Source organism: Mobula birostris, chromosome 6 (genome assembly GCF_030028105.1).
Source record: "Mobula birostris isolate sMobBir1 chromosome 6, sMobBir1.hap1, whole genome shotgun sequence".
NCBI classification, from domain to species: Eukaryota; Metazoa; Chordata; class Chondrichthyes; order Myliobatiformes; family Myliobatidae; genus Mobula; species Mobula birostris.
The window spans coordinates 110,799,672-110,814,522 of record NC_092375.1 but is presented as its reverse complement, the minus strand read 5'-3'; the positions used below and the strand labels follow the sequence as shown (position 1 = coordinate 110,814,522).

Sequence of the window (14,851 nt, the reverse complement as noted above, 5' to 3'; positions counted from 1 at the left end):
GTGTCTTCAAACTGGAGAGGTCTTGGCAATGGATGGACTTGGCTGTGACTGCTAACACAGCCAATGCAGTTACGTCATACACAAATCTTATCCATCCACAGTGTTAAAGGACTACTTGAACATTTACAACCTTTTTTGACAAAAAATTCTGCAAATGCTGGAAATCTTGAGCAACACACATAAGGGAGGGAAGTAAACAGTCGACATTTTAGGCTGCGTTCTGATGAAGGGTCACTTCCCTCCATAGATGCTGTCTGGCCTGCTAAGTTCCTCCAGCATTTAGTGTGTGTAAACAACATTTTTTTTGTTCATTTATCGCCCACATAAATTCCATAAGAGCAAATTTTATTCTGAATTTTAAATATTTGGGTGGTAATTTGTGAATTCATGTTGAATTGGGTGTAGGAAATTTAGAACACAAGGGATTGTGCAGATGCTGAAAATCCTGAACAACACGCACAAAATTCTAGAGGAACTCAGCAAGCCAGGCAGCATCTATGGAGGAGAATAAACAGTCCATGTTTTGGGCCAAGATCCTTCATCAGGACTGATGACATGAGTCCTGATGAAGGGTCTTAGCTCAAAATAGCAACTGTTTATTCCTCTGCGTAGATGCTGCTTGACTTGCTGATTTCCTCTGGTAATTTGTGTGCATTGCATACAAAATTTGGCTTCCTCCGTATTTGCTTCAGGGTACAGAGCTTTGGCAGTTTGTGGAAGTTGCAAGCTAGGAGGTCAGGAATACATGGCCACTAAAGGGTTAAAATGTGTAAATCATCTTTGGTGGTGATGGAGAGTGGAGGCTGTTGTGGATGTTGTTTTGTAACCAGTTTCCTGGAAGAGAGGGAGAGAGCATTTAAAGCTAAGATTTCACATTTGCTCTCTATCTATCTTCCTGAATAGATGGAAAACTCTGAATGAGAACACGTGGTGTTCTATTAAACCTGTCATCCCAACAGGCGCCTATGAAAGACTTAAATAAAATTGATTGAGAGGAAAAATGCATCATTTCCACATTTCATATCTTATAGATGGTTGATTTCTAATGTTAACCTTTGCTGTACTATCTATCTGTCCAGACAGTAGAAGGAAATCTAATTTGCTACATAATGCTGTTGTAATGGTTAAACCGCTTTAGAGCCTTTGTCATAGAGCACTACGGCACAGAAACAGTCCCTTCAGCCCATCTAGTCTGTATCAAAATATTATTCCACCTAGTCTTATCGATTTGCACCCAGACCAGAGCCCTCCGTACCCTTTCCATCCATTCACTTATAAAATCTTAAATATTGAAAAGTATTTAAATTTAAGTAATAAATATTGGAATCAAGCCTGCACCTGCCACTTCCACTGGCATCTTATTTCACACTCTCACCACTTCCCGAGTGAGAAAGTTTGCCCTCGTTCCCCTTGATCACTTCACCTTTCACCCTTAGTTCTAGTCTCACACAACCTCAGTGGCTTTTGATCCTTGTTAAACAGGAAAAAAACTTGCTCACACATGTAAGAGGATGAAAACTGCAGCAAAATATTTATTGCTTTCCTAACAGGATACTCTTCTTTCACAGAAATCCAGAACTTGTCAGGGGCAGGTTAATAAATCTCATATTGAATGCATAATTAGAGTGCAGCTCACAAAGTTCTTCTTCTCTCAAAGTACAGTACTCAGGCTGAGCAGAAGATTCCGAGAAAAGGTCCCTCACCCAGTCATACACTTGTGTTGAAAGGGAATTAAAATACTGTTCAATTTTGTTTTACAGTTCTTCTAGGTGGTTTTTAGTAAGACTTAAGACTTTCTGATATCCTTCCTCACTCTCAAGCCCAAGAAGCAGTGGAAACATTTCAAGATTTCCTTTTGCAACATGTTTTCCCAAAGACTCAGTTTCCTTTTAAATCCAAGAATATTGTCACTTAAGTCGAAACATTTTCTCCAGGACCTTGCAGAGGCTTGTTCAACTGATTCATATGATGAAAAATGTCTGCTAAGTAGGCTAGTTTCTGCAGCCATTCTTCATCTTCAAAGCACTCAGCAAAATCTGACCTACTATTTTCTTGAAAATACTCCTGCAATTTACCTTTCTACTCATACACCCTGTTGAAAACTCTTCCCCTGCTAAGCCACCAGATTTCTGTATGTAGCAGGAAATTAGTGTGCTCATTATCCAGGTTTTCACACAGTTTTTTAAACATTCTCGAGTGAACTGGTCTTGAAGCTACTAACTAACTTGCTTCCTGAAGCTTTTTACTGATGGTGACTTTATTTTCAAAAGCTTTAATCTGTTTGTTTTAAGATTCCAATTGTCGTTTAAAATAATCGGCACTTTTACGTGTCATATGGCTGTGATTTGTAGCTAAGTGTCTTTTCAATTTTACTGGAACGATTGCTACATTTGTAAGATGTTTGCCACAGACTAGGCACAATGAAATACGACAGCTTGGATCACCAGTCCATGTAAAACCCATTGATAAGTAGCTTTCATTGTAAAGATGGACTTTTTTGTATCCATTGTGAAATGACTCAGAATATTGTAAGTCTTCATCATTAACTTTATCAGAATTGTCTATAGGTGTGGGCCTAGAATCCTTCTCTTCCGTCTCACACCTCCTCCTTAAAAATCGCCACCTTGGACTGTCTTTAGAATGAAAATTTCCTTCCAGTTTTCTACTACACTGGTAGAATTTGTTCACTCCCATAAGTCAGTCAGCGGAGTGTAAGGGAAACTTGGGGAGGTAATTCGGGAGGGAGAGGCTGATATCACAGCCCAAGTTGGGTGAATCCATTCAATGTTCGGAAAACACACTTCATGCTCCTCATCAGCCTACCATCCTCCCCTCCGTGCAATACAGTGCTCACCAGTATCAGCCTATTGTCCTCCCCTCCGTGCAATGCAACACTCAGTAATTATCAATGGCCTCCCCTATCTCATGTCAAAAATTGAGAATGGATTCAACCAAATAACCAAGGTCCTACAGTGCACTGCATACTGGGCTGAGAGAGCTCTGACAAGATTGTTAATGGGGCTGCTTGGCCACTGCCAACCACTGCGAGTGCTAGAATCACGCATTCAAAAAAAGATGTTTATTTTCTTTTAATTATGACCTCTCGTGGAACCTCTAGAGACCTCTCACAGAGCCCTGGTGTTCTGAGGAACTCCGGATGTGAAACCCTGCTCTAGGCGAATAACTTATTCAACTTTTCCCTGTAACTCAAGTCCTCAAGTCCCAGCAACATTATTGAAAATTTTCTTTGCACTCTTTCAATCTTATTAATTAATATCTTTCCTGTAGCTAGATGACCAGAACTGCACACAATGCTTCAAATTTGGCCTCACCAGCATCCTATACAACTTTAATATATCATTCCAACTGCTGTACTCAGTACTTTGATTTCCGAAGGCCAGTGTGCCAAAAGCTCTCTTTACAACCCGATCTACCTATGACATTACTTTCAAGAGATTATGGAATTGTATTCCCAGATACCTCTGTTCTTCCACACTCCTCAGTGTCTTACCATTAACCGTGTAAGTTCTACTTTTGTTTTCCTCCCACAGTGCAACACCTCACCCTTGTCTGCATTAAATTCCATCTTAGTATCTTATTAACACTTTACCTTTGACTTGTCTGCAGTGGCATATTCCTAATGTTACCAGCACTGAAGTCTCTGGAAGGAAGAGAACTAAAAAACGAGTCAAATCAAATTTTTTTGGCATTGAGGCGTTGGAGCAATTGGAATGGTCGGATTGGGACCTGGGAATTGAATCCACCAAACACATAATATTAAAGAACATTCAGTTTAAAACTCAGAAACTCAAATACAGGTGAGTTTTTGGAATAGATATATATTTAATACACTAACTAATGCTGGTATTATTAAGATTAAGATTATTTTTATTTGTCACATCTACATCAAAACATACAATGAAATGCATTATTTACATCAAATCAAATCAGCGAGGATTGTGCTGGGTAGCCCGTGAGTGTCACCACAGTTTTGGCGGCAACCTAGTCTGCCCACAACTTACTAACAACAAATGGTATGCCTTTGGAATGTGGGAGGAAACTGGAACATCTGGGAAAAACCCACACAATCACAGGGACAACGTGCAAACTCCATACAGACAAAATAACGATCTTACAACTGGCGCTGTAAAGCAGAGGTCCCCAACCTTTTTTGCACCGCGGACCTGCCGACCGGGGAGGGGGTAGGGTTGCCAACAGACAAGAGTAGCAGTCAAATACGGTGTGTTTACCCTGAGAAAGACTACCATGACCATGAAGCCTTGCACGGGCACCTGTGTTCACATGCGTGTACGTGCCGATTTTTTTCTACAAGTCCTTTTTGGCGATTCTGTTTGGGGGGGGTGGTTGTTAATCATGACCGGAATATAGGTGATAAGTGGCTAACACACTCAATTTCGTTTCTAAAAAGGTTTATCTAACAAATTTAATATTAAGCACACAGCACATATTTTCCTTGCATGAATATAGTGATAAGTCAATTATCAGGGGAGGACAGGGGAGCTTGAAGTAAGTGTTGAACGAACTTCCAGTAGAAGTGGTAGAGGCAGGTTCGATGTTGTCATTTAAAGTTAAATTGGATAGGTATATGGACAGGAAAGGAATGGAGGGTTATGGGTTGAGTGCAGGTCGGTGGGACTAGGTGAGAGTAGCGTTCAGCACGGACTAGGAGGGCAGAGATGGCCTGGTTCCGTGCTGTAATTGTAATATGGTTATATAAGTCACTTATAAGTCAATAGCATCATAACATTTTAAGTAACGTTTGGATATTAAACACATAACACATATTTTCCTCGGATGAACATATAAAATCATTGCAACACACCAATATCACTGAATCAGCGGGAGCCCTGGACTTGTTTCCCTGCAACAAGGTAGTGCCATCGAGGGGTGACGGGAGACAGCGATACTCGAAGGGAGTTCCTTATGTTCAGTCTATTCTGCAATTTAGTTTTCGTTGCATTCATTGCAGAGGTATGTTGGAAATGGAAGCAACGTTTTCAGTGCTTTTGTGGCTATCTCAGGATATTTAGCCTTGACTTTGATCCAGAATGCCAGCAGAGATGTTATGTCAAACATACTTTTCAGCCCGCTGTCATTTGCAAGCTCGAGGAGTTGATCTCCTTCCCGCGCTGACATGGATGACGCGAGGGTCATGACCTCGTGTGCGTAATGACCACGCGTGTGTTCAACTTCAACAGTGGATGTGACAGGGGATGAGGAAAGGTGCAGCTGACCCATATCACCAAATCATATTGTTTCCTTGCGGCCTGGTAGCACATGCTTTGTGGCCCGGTACTGGTTTGTGGCCCGGCGGTTGGGGACCGCTGCAGTGTAAAGCATTATACTAACTGCTATGCTGCCATGCTGCCCAAGGTTATTCTGTAAGAATCTTTACTCCATCTCGGTCCCAAGTCATTAGTCCAATGTGGCTCGAAAGATTCTCTTGAGAGTTACCTAAAGAAGTTTTAAACTGCCAATTTCCATAATTCCATAAGTCGTCAGTTGATGATTGAACTTCAGTACTGTGATTTAGGATTTACTCACAAATTATACCAAGGAGCTACTATCAGCCGACTTCAAATTGCTAGCTTAATCATAAGAAAATAGGACTGTGCCACAAGGGCCAGATTACTGAGATTCTGGAGCTACATGACTGGGCATGTTTAACATAAATCAATCTATCCTCAAATCTTGTAACTTATTGTGGAGACTTACTCGACCATTTAATTTTACAAAAGGCTTGCATTTGCTGAGCACCTTTCACAACCAATTATGCACATTTTTTAGACACTAATTTGAGAGGTTTCGTTAGGTACTTGAATGGGAGGGTATGGGAGGATATAGGCTATGGTTCAGGTGCAGATTGGCAGGACTAGGCAGAAAAATATTTTGCCACAGCCTAGATGGGCCGATGAGTCTGCCTCTGTGTTGTGGTGCTGTTTGACTCTATGATTCTATAACTCTAATGGAATCATGGAATCTTATAGCACATTCAATCCTTTGTTCCTTTATGGATTCTTTGAAAGATTTGTGCAATCGGATCAGCTTCGCCTGGTCTTGCAAAATTTCATTTAATTTTCAAACTCTTAAACAGTATTGCATGTTATAATATTTCCTTCTCTTGCCTCTGGCTTTTCTACAATTACTTTAAATTACCCTTTATGATCTTGAACCATTAAATTTCTCTGTAACCCCTTCTAAATTAAGGGCAACGATCCTAGTTGATCTGATCTTTCTGTACAATTGAAACCCTTTAGCCCTGGTACTATTCTAGTAAATCCCCTCTCCCCTTACCAAAGCCTTGCCATTTTTATAAGGTCTGTTCACAAAAATGAATACCTCAATCATTTCATACTTCTTAATTAATTCAATTATTTTTCATCCCCCTTCTGCTTTATTGGAATGTCACCTCTCCTTTGATTCTCACCTATTGTGTTCATCCAGGTTTCATCAGTCAAACTTTGGTGTCTATGCCTCACCTGTCCTGCTTCAATGTACAAAATACTGGAAGCTGCCTGACCAATTGGGTTCTTCCAGCATTTTAGACCATAAGACATAGGGGCAGCATTAAGTCTGCTCTGCCATTCCATCATAGCTGATTTATTATCCCTCTCAACCCCATTCTCCTGCCTACTCCCCGTAACCTTTGACGACTGTAATCATCAAGAATCTATTAACGTCTACTTTAAATATACCCAATGCCTTGGCCCCCACCACTATTCATGGTAATGAATTCCACAGATTCACTACCTCTGGCTAAGGAAATTGCTCTTCACTTCTGTTCTAAATAGATGTCCTTCTATCCAAAGGCTGTGCCCTTTGGCCTTAGACTCCCTGAATATAGGAAACATCTTCTCCACATCCACTCTATCTAAGCCTTTCAATACTTGATAGGTTTCCTGAGGTAACCCCTCACTCTTCTAAACTCCAGTAAGTACAGGCCCAAAGCCATCAAATGCTCCTCATTTCCAGAATCATTCTTGTGAACCTTTGACTCCCTTACTAATCAATAACCTATCAACCTCTGTTTTAAATATATCCAATGACTTGGCCTCCACAGCCATTTGTGACAATAAATTCCACAGATTCACCACCCTCTGGTTAAAGAAATACCTCTTCATCTCTGTTCTAAATGGACGTCCTGGCAGGACAGCACTCACCCTGCTGTAATAAGACTATTGAACACTTTACTAGTATTATAAGATGGATTTGACCTCACAATCTACCTCATTGTGACCTTAAGGAGCTCTATGCCATCCAGGCCTCTTTGCCTGGAAACCCATCAATTACACTAAACGTTCCTTCGCTCCATTGCTCTTGTACATTGTACATAGTACAGTGAGTGCTAGCTACAAAATGCTTTGCGGTTACTTGCAAAAGTACTTCCCAATCCCTACCACCAGGAAGACAAGGGCAAAAGATGCTTGAGGTCATCACAACAACCTACAGGCTCCCTACCAAGTTTCTTAATTTGGAAATGTATTGCTGATTCTTCATTGTCAGAGGGTCTAAATCCTGAAATTCCCCCCCATTCCCACTCTGACATGTCAGTCCATGGTCTCCTCTACTGCTGTGGTGGAGCCACTCTCAGGTTGGAGGAGCAGCAGCTCATATTCCTTCTGGGTAGCCTCTAACCTGATAGCATGAACATTGATCTCTCTCTAACTTCCAGTAATTTCTCCCCCTTCCTCCTCCTCTCTTTTATCTATTCCTCATTTTAGCTCTCCCTTACCCTTTCTTTTCTCCTCACTTGCCCTTCACCACCCTTGGTGCACCTCCTCCATCCTTTCCTCCCATGCTGCACTGTCTTCTATCAGATTTATTCTTCTTTGGACTTCTTCCTCATTCCTTTCTAGTCCTGATGAAGGGTCTCAGCTTGAAATGTCGACTCATTATTCCCTCCTATCGAAGCTGCTTGTGTGTATTTCTTTGGATTTCTAGCACCTGCAGAACCTCTTGTGTTTAAGTCTGTGCATGTACCTTCACCAGAAGCATTGCAGCAAGTTTGGCTCACCATAAACTTCTCAAAGGTGTTAGGGATGTGTGGTAAATGCTTGGATCCTGAAATAGGATCCAAATCTAAATTGGTAGCGTGACGGTTAGCTTAATGGTATTATAGCACCAGTGACCTGGATTCAATTCAGCCACTGTAGCAAGTTAGTACATTCTCCCTGTGACCATGTAGATATCCTCTGGGTGCTCTGGTTCTCCCCCACCCTGACCCCCCCCCACATTCCCAAGATGTGTGGGTTAGTAGGTTAATTGGTCACATGGGTGTAATTGGACAGTCTGGTCTCATAGGGCTGGATGGGTCTGTTACTGTGCTGTATCGCTAAATAAAAAATAAATAAAATAAATTTATGTTTGGCTTTTTTTGTTTCCCAGGCCCCCATCAACTAAATTCTTCACTACACTATTCCCACAGCCAGTGGTCTTGAGTCCAGGAACTTCATACTCTTTGCCAGTCACTTTCTGTGCTGTTGAGAAGGTAACAAAAATTGTTTTACATTTTCCTTATAAGGTTAATTTATCATTATAATCAATCCCTTTTTGACATCTACCCTGGATGTACTTACAGATGTCTGGCTAATGCTACACTGGAACCTCATGTATTACTTGGAAGATTTTACCTGTGTATTATATTGCTGCATTTCATGGCATAAAGAACATTTCTGGATTCACAGGTTAAAAATTCCTAACTGCTTTTTACTACCCTCCCCCTTTTCTTTTTGAGAGATTTGTTATTTATGCCAATACTTAGGTTTAGCAAGCAAGGATCAGACTGGTATCCCAGAGAGTTACAAGGTAGCTGGGTAGGACTGATTAGGGATGGAAGAGGAAAGGTGTGCCCGGAGTCGGATGAAATAGGAGAGGTCCTTAATGAATACCTGGCTTCAGTATTCACCAGTGAGAGGAACTTTAACATTTGTGAGGATGGCATTAAACAGACTAATATGCTAGAACATGTTGACATTAATAAAGAGGATGTACTGGAACTTTTGAAAAACATTAGGATAGATAAGTCCCTGGATCTGAAGGAAGTATATCCCAGGCTACTACTGGAAGAGAAGGAAGAGATTGCTGCACCTTTGGTGATGATCCTCACTGGCCACAGCAGTAGTCCCAGATGTTTGGAAGATGGCAAATGTTATTCCTTTGTTTAGGAAAGGGAATTGAGATAACCCTTGAACCTATATACCAGTGAGTCATACTTAATTGATGGACAATTTATTGGATAAGATTCTTAAAGACATCATTTGGGGAAGTATAGTCTTATTAGGGAGAGTCAGCATGGCTTTGTGAGGGTAGATCATCTCTCACAAACCTTTGTGAATTTTTTGAGACTTTGCAAAGTACATTGATGAAGGTGGAGCAGTGGATGTAGTATGGATTTTAGTAAGGCACTTGGTGAGGTTTCCCATGGTAGGTTCATTCAGAAAGACAGGAGACATGGGATCCAGAGAAACTTGGCTGTGTTGGATTCATAAATGGCTAGCCCATAGAAGGCAAAGAGTGGTTGTAGATGAAGCATTTTCTGCTTGGAGGTTGGGAAGCAGTGGTGTTCCACAGGGATCTGTTCTAGATCCTTGCTGTTTGTGATTTTTATAAATGACTTGGATGATGAACTGGAATGGTGGGTTAGTGAGTTTGCAGGTTGTCGTAGGTTGCAACAGGACATTGATAAGATGCAGAGCTCAGCTGAGAAGTGGCAGATGGTGTTCCACCCAAAAAATGTGAAGTAATTCTTTTTGGAAAGTCGATTTGAAGAATACAGGTTTAATGGCAGGATTCTTAGCAATGTAGAGGAACAGACGGATCTTGGGGTCCACATCCAAAGATCTCTCAAAGTTGCTGTGCAAGTTGATAGGTTTTTAACTGGTGTTTGGCCTTCATTAGTTGAATATTGAGTTCAAGAGCTATGAGGTAGTTGCAGCTCTATAAAACCCTGGTTAGACCAGAATTGGAATATTGTGTTCAGTACTGGTCGTCTCATTACAGGAAGGATGTGGAAGCTTTCGAGAGGGTACAGAGGAGATTTACCAAGATGCTGCTTGGATTAGAGAGTATGTTTTATGAGGATAAGTTGACTGAGCTAGGATCTTACTATTTGGAACGAAGCAGGATGAGGGGTTACTCAATAGAGGTATCCAAGGTACCAGCTGAGCTGGAGAAAGAGCAGAATGACACACTTAGCCTACGGGTAGACCCAGGGCCAGGTGGGAAAAGAAGACAACCGTGGGTTGTTCCATCCTCAATATCCTCAGTCTCATTCCCAAACAAGTGGAGTCAGAGGTTGTCTGCATTGTCAATAAGGGACTACATAAGTCCAAAATGAATTTATTATTAAGGTACATATATGTCACATTATACAATCCCAAGATTCCATCTTTTGCGTGCAATCACAATAAATACGAAAAAACAAAATAGAATCAATGAAAGACCACACACAACAGGGTGGACAACAACCAATGTACAAAAAGACACCAAACTGTGCAAATACAAAAAAGAAAGAGGAATAATAATAATAATAATAATATAATAAGCCAATATCAAGAATGTGAGATGAAGTGTCTTTGAAAGTGATCCCAGTTTGGTGGGAACGGTTCAGTGATGGTGCCAGTGAGGTTGAGTAAAGTTATCCCCTGTGGTTCAAGTCCCCATTGGCTGAGGGGGTAATAACTGTGCTGAACCTGGTGGTTGGGGTCCTGAGGTTCCTGTACTTTCTTCCTGATGGCAGCAGCGACAAGAGAGCATGACCTGGGTGGTGGGGGTCCCTGACGATGGATGCTGCTTTCCTGAAACAGCACCAAGGTGAGGAGGGCTTTACCTGTGATGGACTAGGCCTTATCAACTACTTTTTGTAGGCTTTTTCATACAAGGGCATTGGTGTTTCCATACCAGAACATCATACCACACACCTATAGAAGTTAGTTGAAGTTTTAGATGACGTGGAGAGTCATAGAGAAATACAGTACTGAAGCTGGGCCATCTAGTCCATGCCAAAACCATTTAATCTGCCTACTTCCAATGACCTTCACCTGGAAACATAGTCCTTTATATCCCTACTATTCATGTATCTATCCAGACTTCTCTTAAACATTGAAATCGAGCTTGCTCAGACCACTTGTGCTGGCAGCTCATTCCACATTCTTACAACCCTCTGAGTGAAGAAGTTTCCTCTCATGTTCCCCTTAAACTTTTCACCTTTCACCCTTAAGCCATGACCTTTGGTTGTAGTTCCACCCAACCTCAGTGGAAAAAGCTTGTTTGCATTTACCCTATCTATAACCCTCATAATTTTGTATACCTCTATCACATCTCCTCTCAATTTTCTACGTTCTGAAGAACAGAGTCCTAACCTATTCAATCTTTCCTTATAACTCAGGCACTCTTTCAACCTTGTTTACGTCTTTTCTGTTGGTAGGTAAGCAAAACTGCACACAATACTCCAATTAGGCCTCACCAACATCTTATACAACTTCAACATAACATCCCATCTTCTGTACTCAATACATTGATTTATGATGGCCACTTTGCAAACTTCTGGGAAAGTAGAGGTACTGCTGTGCTTTCTGTTATGGCACTTTGTGCGCTGGGACCTGGACAGATCCTCTGAAATGGTAATTTAAAGTTGCTGATCCTCTTCACTTCTGATCCCCCAGTGAGGTCCAATCATGGACCTCTGGTTACCTCCTCCTGAACTCAATAATCATTACCTTGGTCTTGCTGCATTCAGTGATAGGTTGTTGAGGCACCACTTGTCTAGATTTTGAATTTCCCTCCTATATACTGATTGGTCACCACCTTTCATTTGGCTTACGACAGTGGTGCCATAAGCAAACTTAAATATGGCGTTGAATCTGTGCTTAGCTTCACAGTCATAAGAAAATGCGAGTAATGCAACACAGCTAAGCACACAGCCTTGTGCATCTGTGCTGAAGGAGATTGTGGATGAGATGTTTTTGCCAATCGGAACAGACTGAAGTCTGCAAGTGAGGAAATCGAGGATCCAGTTGCACAAGGAGGTATCGAGGTCTAGGACTTGAAACTTATTGACTAGTTTTGAGGGGATGATAGTATTGCATGCCAAGAAATGAAGAGCATCATTATGTATGCAACTTCTTTGTCCAAATATTCCAGGATTGAGTGAAGAGTCAATTAAATAGCATCCGCTATTGACTGTTATGATGGTAGGCAAATTAGAGTAGATCCAAGTTATAGGCAAGTGCTTCTTGTAAGAAACTTATAAAACCTTAATCCCCAGTATAAATCAGTGCCTTTCACCACAGTCTAATCATTACCACCAATGGAATTGGCCAGGGAGTTCTGATGACTGACCATCTAAACACAGGGATCACATTTGGTAGTGATAACCAAAATTTTCTCCAGCAAGGCTTTTACAGTGGCCCTTCACAGAAAAATAAAATGATTCTGATGAAGGATGCCAAACCTGAACATTACCTGTTTCTCTTTGCACAAATGCTATCTGACCTGCTGAGTATTCCCAGCATTTTAAGAACATAGAACATGCACAGATGCTGCTTGTCACACTGAGTTATGGACATGCATTTTAAAAGCAATGGAGGTATGTGTATGAATTACACTGGGTTAAGGTGGACCGTTATGGATGATGTTTCTGAGTGACTGCATGGATAAGGTGATAATAAATTTTGCAAGGTCTTTGGATATAATGGGGCTGGAACCGAAGCCATTATACTGTCTGTGATTAGATAAGTAAGAGTTTTAGTTATACTTTTTTTTTATATATGTGGAGTATTAAAGAAGGAAGTTGGTGTCAAATTAAATGTAGAAATAGAATAATAGTAAAGGAAGAAGAGAGATGGAAGGAAAATTCAAGAAAATAAGAATAAATAGTTTTCCTTTTGAAGAAGAGGTACAGGAGCTAGAGATCCAGACTCAACAATTCAGGACCAGCTTCCTCCCTCTGTCAGCAGATTTTTGAACGGCCCGTGAACACTACCTTTGTTTTGGATTATATTCATTTTACAGTGTAGAGTATTTTTTGTCTTTGTACTGCTGGTGCAAAAATTGAATTTCATTTCATGTAAGACAGTGATTATAAACCTCATTCAGATTCTACTGCCCATCCACAATCATCCGAAGGTAACTCCAAATGCAACCTGCTTGTCAAATTTCACCTCTCCTCAGTCCACAAATCACCTTGGACTCTTGTCTCACCACTCCCCTTCTTCTCCAGTCATCTTCACCCTCAGTCCAGATGCATGGTTTTGACCTGGAACATTGACAATTCCTTTTTCCACAGAGGAGCTGCTCAACCTGCTGAATTGGTCAAACTGAATGTTTGTTACCCAAAGGTACATATTGATTTGGGACTGGATTCAAATATTGTACTGATCAAAGGTTTCAAAGGTTTCAAAAGTACATTTAATGTCAGAGAAATGTATATAATATATATCCTGAAATGCTTTTTCTTTGTAATCATCCACAAAAATAGAGGAGTGCCCCCAAAGAATGTATGACAGTTAAATGTTAGAACCCCAGTTCCCCTCTGCCACGCGTAAGCAGCAGCAAAGCAATGATCCTCCCCTCCTCCACCAGCAAAAAAAGGGCATCAGCACCTTCCAATGAACACTCAAGTGTGCAGCAAAGCAACAGCAAAGACACAGACTTGCAGTACCCCAAAGGCTACTTGTTCATCTCGTGACCAACATACCACAGGCTCTCTCTCTCCCTAATAAGTGAGAAAGAGGTGTCTTTGTTTCACAGCGAGAGGGGAGACATAACAAACAACTCTCTGATTTCTGATGTTAGAAGTCCATTGCGTTGCTTTTCCAAGCTCTGTGCCCAAAGATCTCAGGTCTCTGGGCACATAGCCAGAGATCTTCCATCTCCCATGCTGCATCGATTTCCTGCTGGGACACCGACCTTCAGTCCGGCCGTCTCCAGAGCCACAAGATCTCGGAACCTCGAAGGCGAGCTAATCTCTTCGGCCACATCCTTGGCGTATTGAATAACGGCCAGTTGTGAAACCCAGAGAGCAGGTCCTACTCCTGCAAAGAACCGAAGTCAGCATGTTACTCCAGGTCAGGGTCTTCAAAAGAACCCTGAAAGGGAAAAATAGAGAATTTAAAGATGGAAATAGAGCGGTTTACAAAGATGGAAGCAAAGGAGTCACTGTTAGGCGGCATTGTCTCCTCCCAAGCTTACAAGCATGTGATTTCCTTCAGTCAGAGGCCGTTTCTGAGTTTTATTGCGGTTTAACAGTACTTATCACAGATCAACCTTAAGATCAGTGATCAACTTTATTCACCATTTACATTTACATGTATTAGGAGTTTGCAGGGTGTGTAGGTCAGGGAGTGACATGCAACAAAGAACAACATCGATTATAAAGAATAAAGAAAATATACAAGATTATATTAGGAGTTAAAGTACGGATATTGAATAAAACTAGAATGGTTGATCTGATTAACTGCCTCGGTGAAGAAACTTTTAAGATGCATGAATTTTTTTTTTTTAATAGCCCTATAGTGCATTCCAGAACAGAGCTTTAGGAAAAGGCTGTTTTCTGAGTGTGTAGTGTCTGCAAGGATTTTTCCAACCCACTTCTGTTGATCTGACAGTTCACTGTAGTTTTCATATATTGTGAGAGAATGCTGCACCAAACCAGACAGTAATGGCTGATGGGAGGATGCTGTTTATAATGGCAGTATAGAATTGCACCTGTATGTCTGAAAACATCCCCTGCATGTGTTTCCTTCTTTCCGAGGACATTTCTGAATTTTCCGACAGTATAACGACATTTGTTGCTTCCAGTTTGCAAAACTTAGAGTAGCATAGTAGAATT

General features: G+C 41.1%; 1 protein-coding gene across 6 annotated transcripts in view; it reads left to right on the top strand.

Annotated features, from left to right (window-relative positions):
- The window catches only part of cfap65 (cilia and flagella associated protein 65), a 218,755-nt gene that overhangs the window by 22,477 nt on the left and 181,427 nt on the right, over positions 1–14,851 (top strand). For all 6 annotated transcript variants that reach the window (XM_072260976.1, XM_072260975.1, XM_072260974.1 and 3 more), the window contains exons 4-5: positions 3,628–3,818; positions 8,407–8,509. In XM_072260976.1, coding sequence (XP_072117077.1) covers positions 3,628–3,818; positions 8,407–8,509 — 294 coding nt within the window. The remainder of the gene's footprint in view (positions 1–3,627; positions 3,819–8,406; positions 8,510–14,851) is intronic.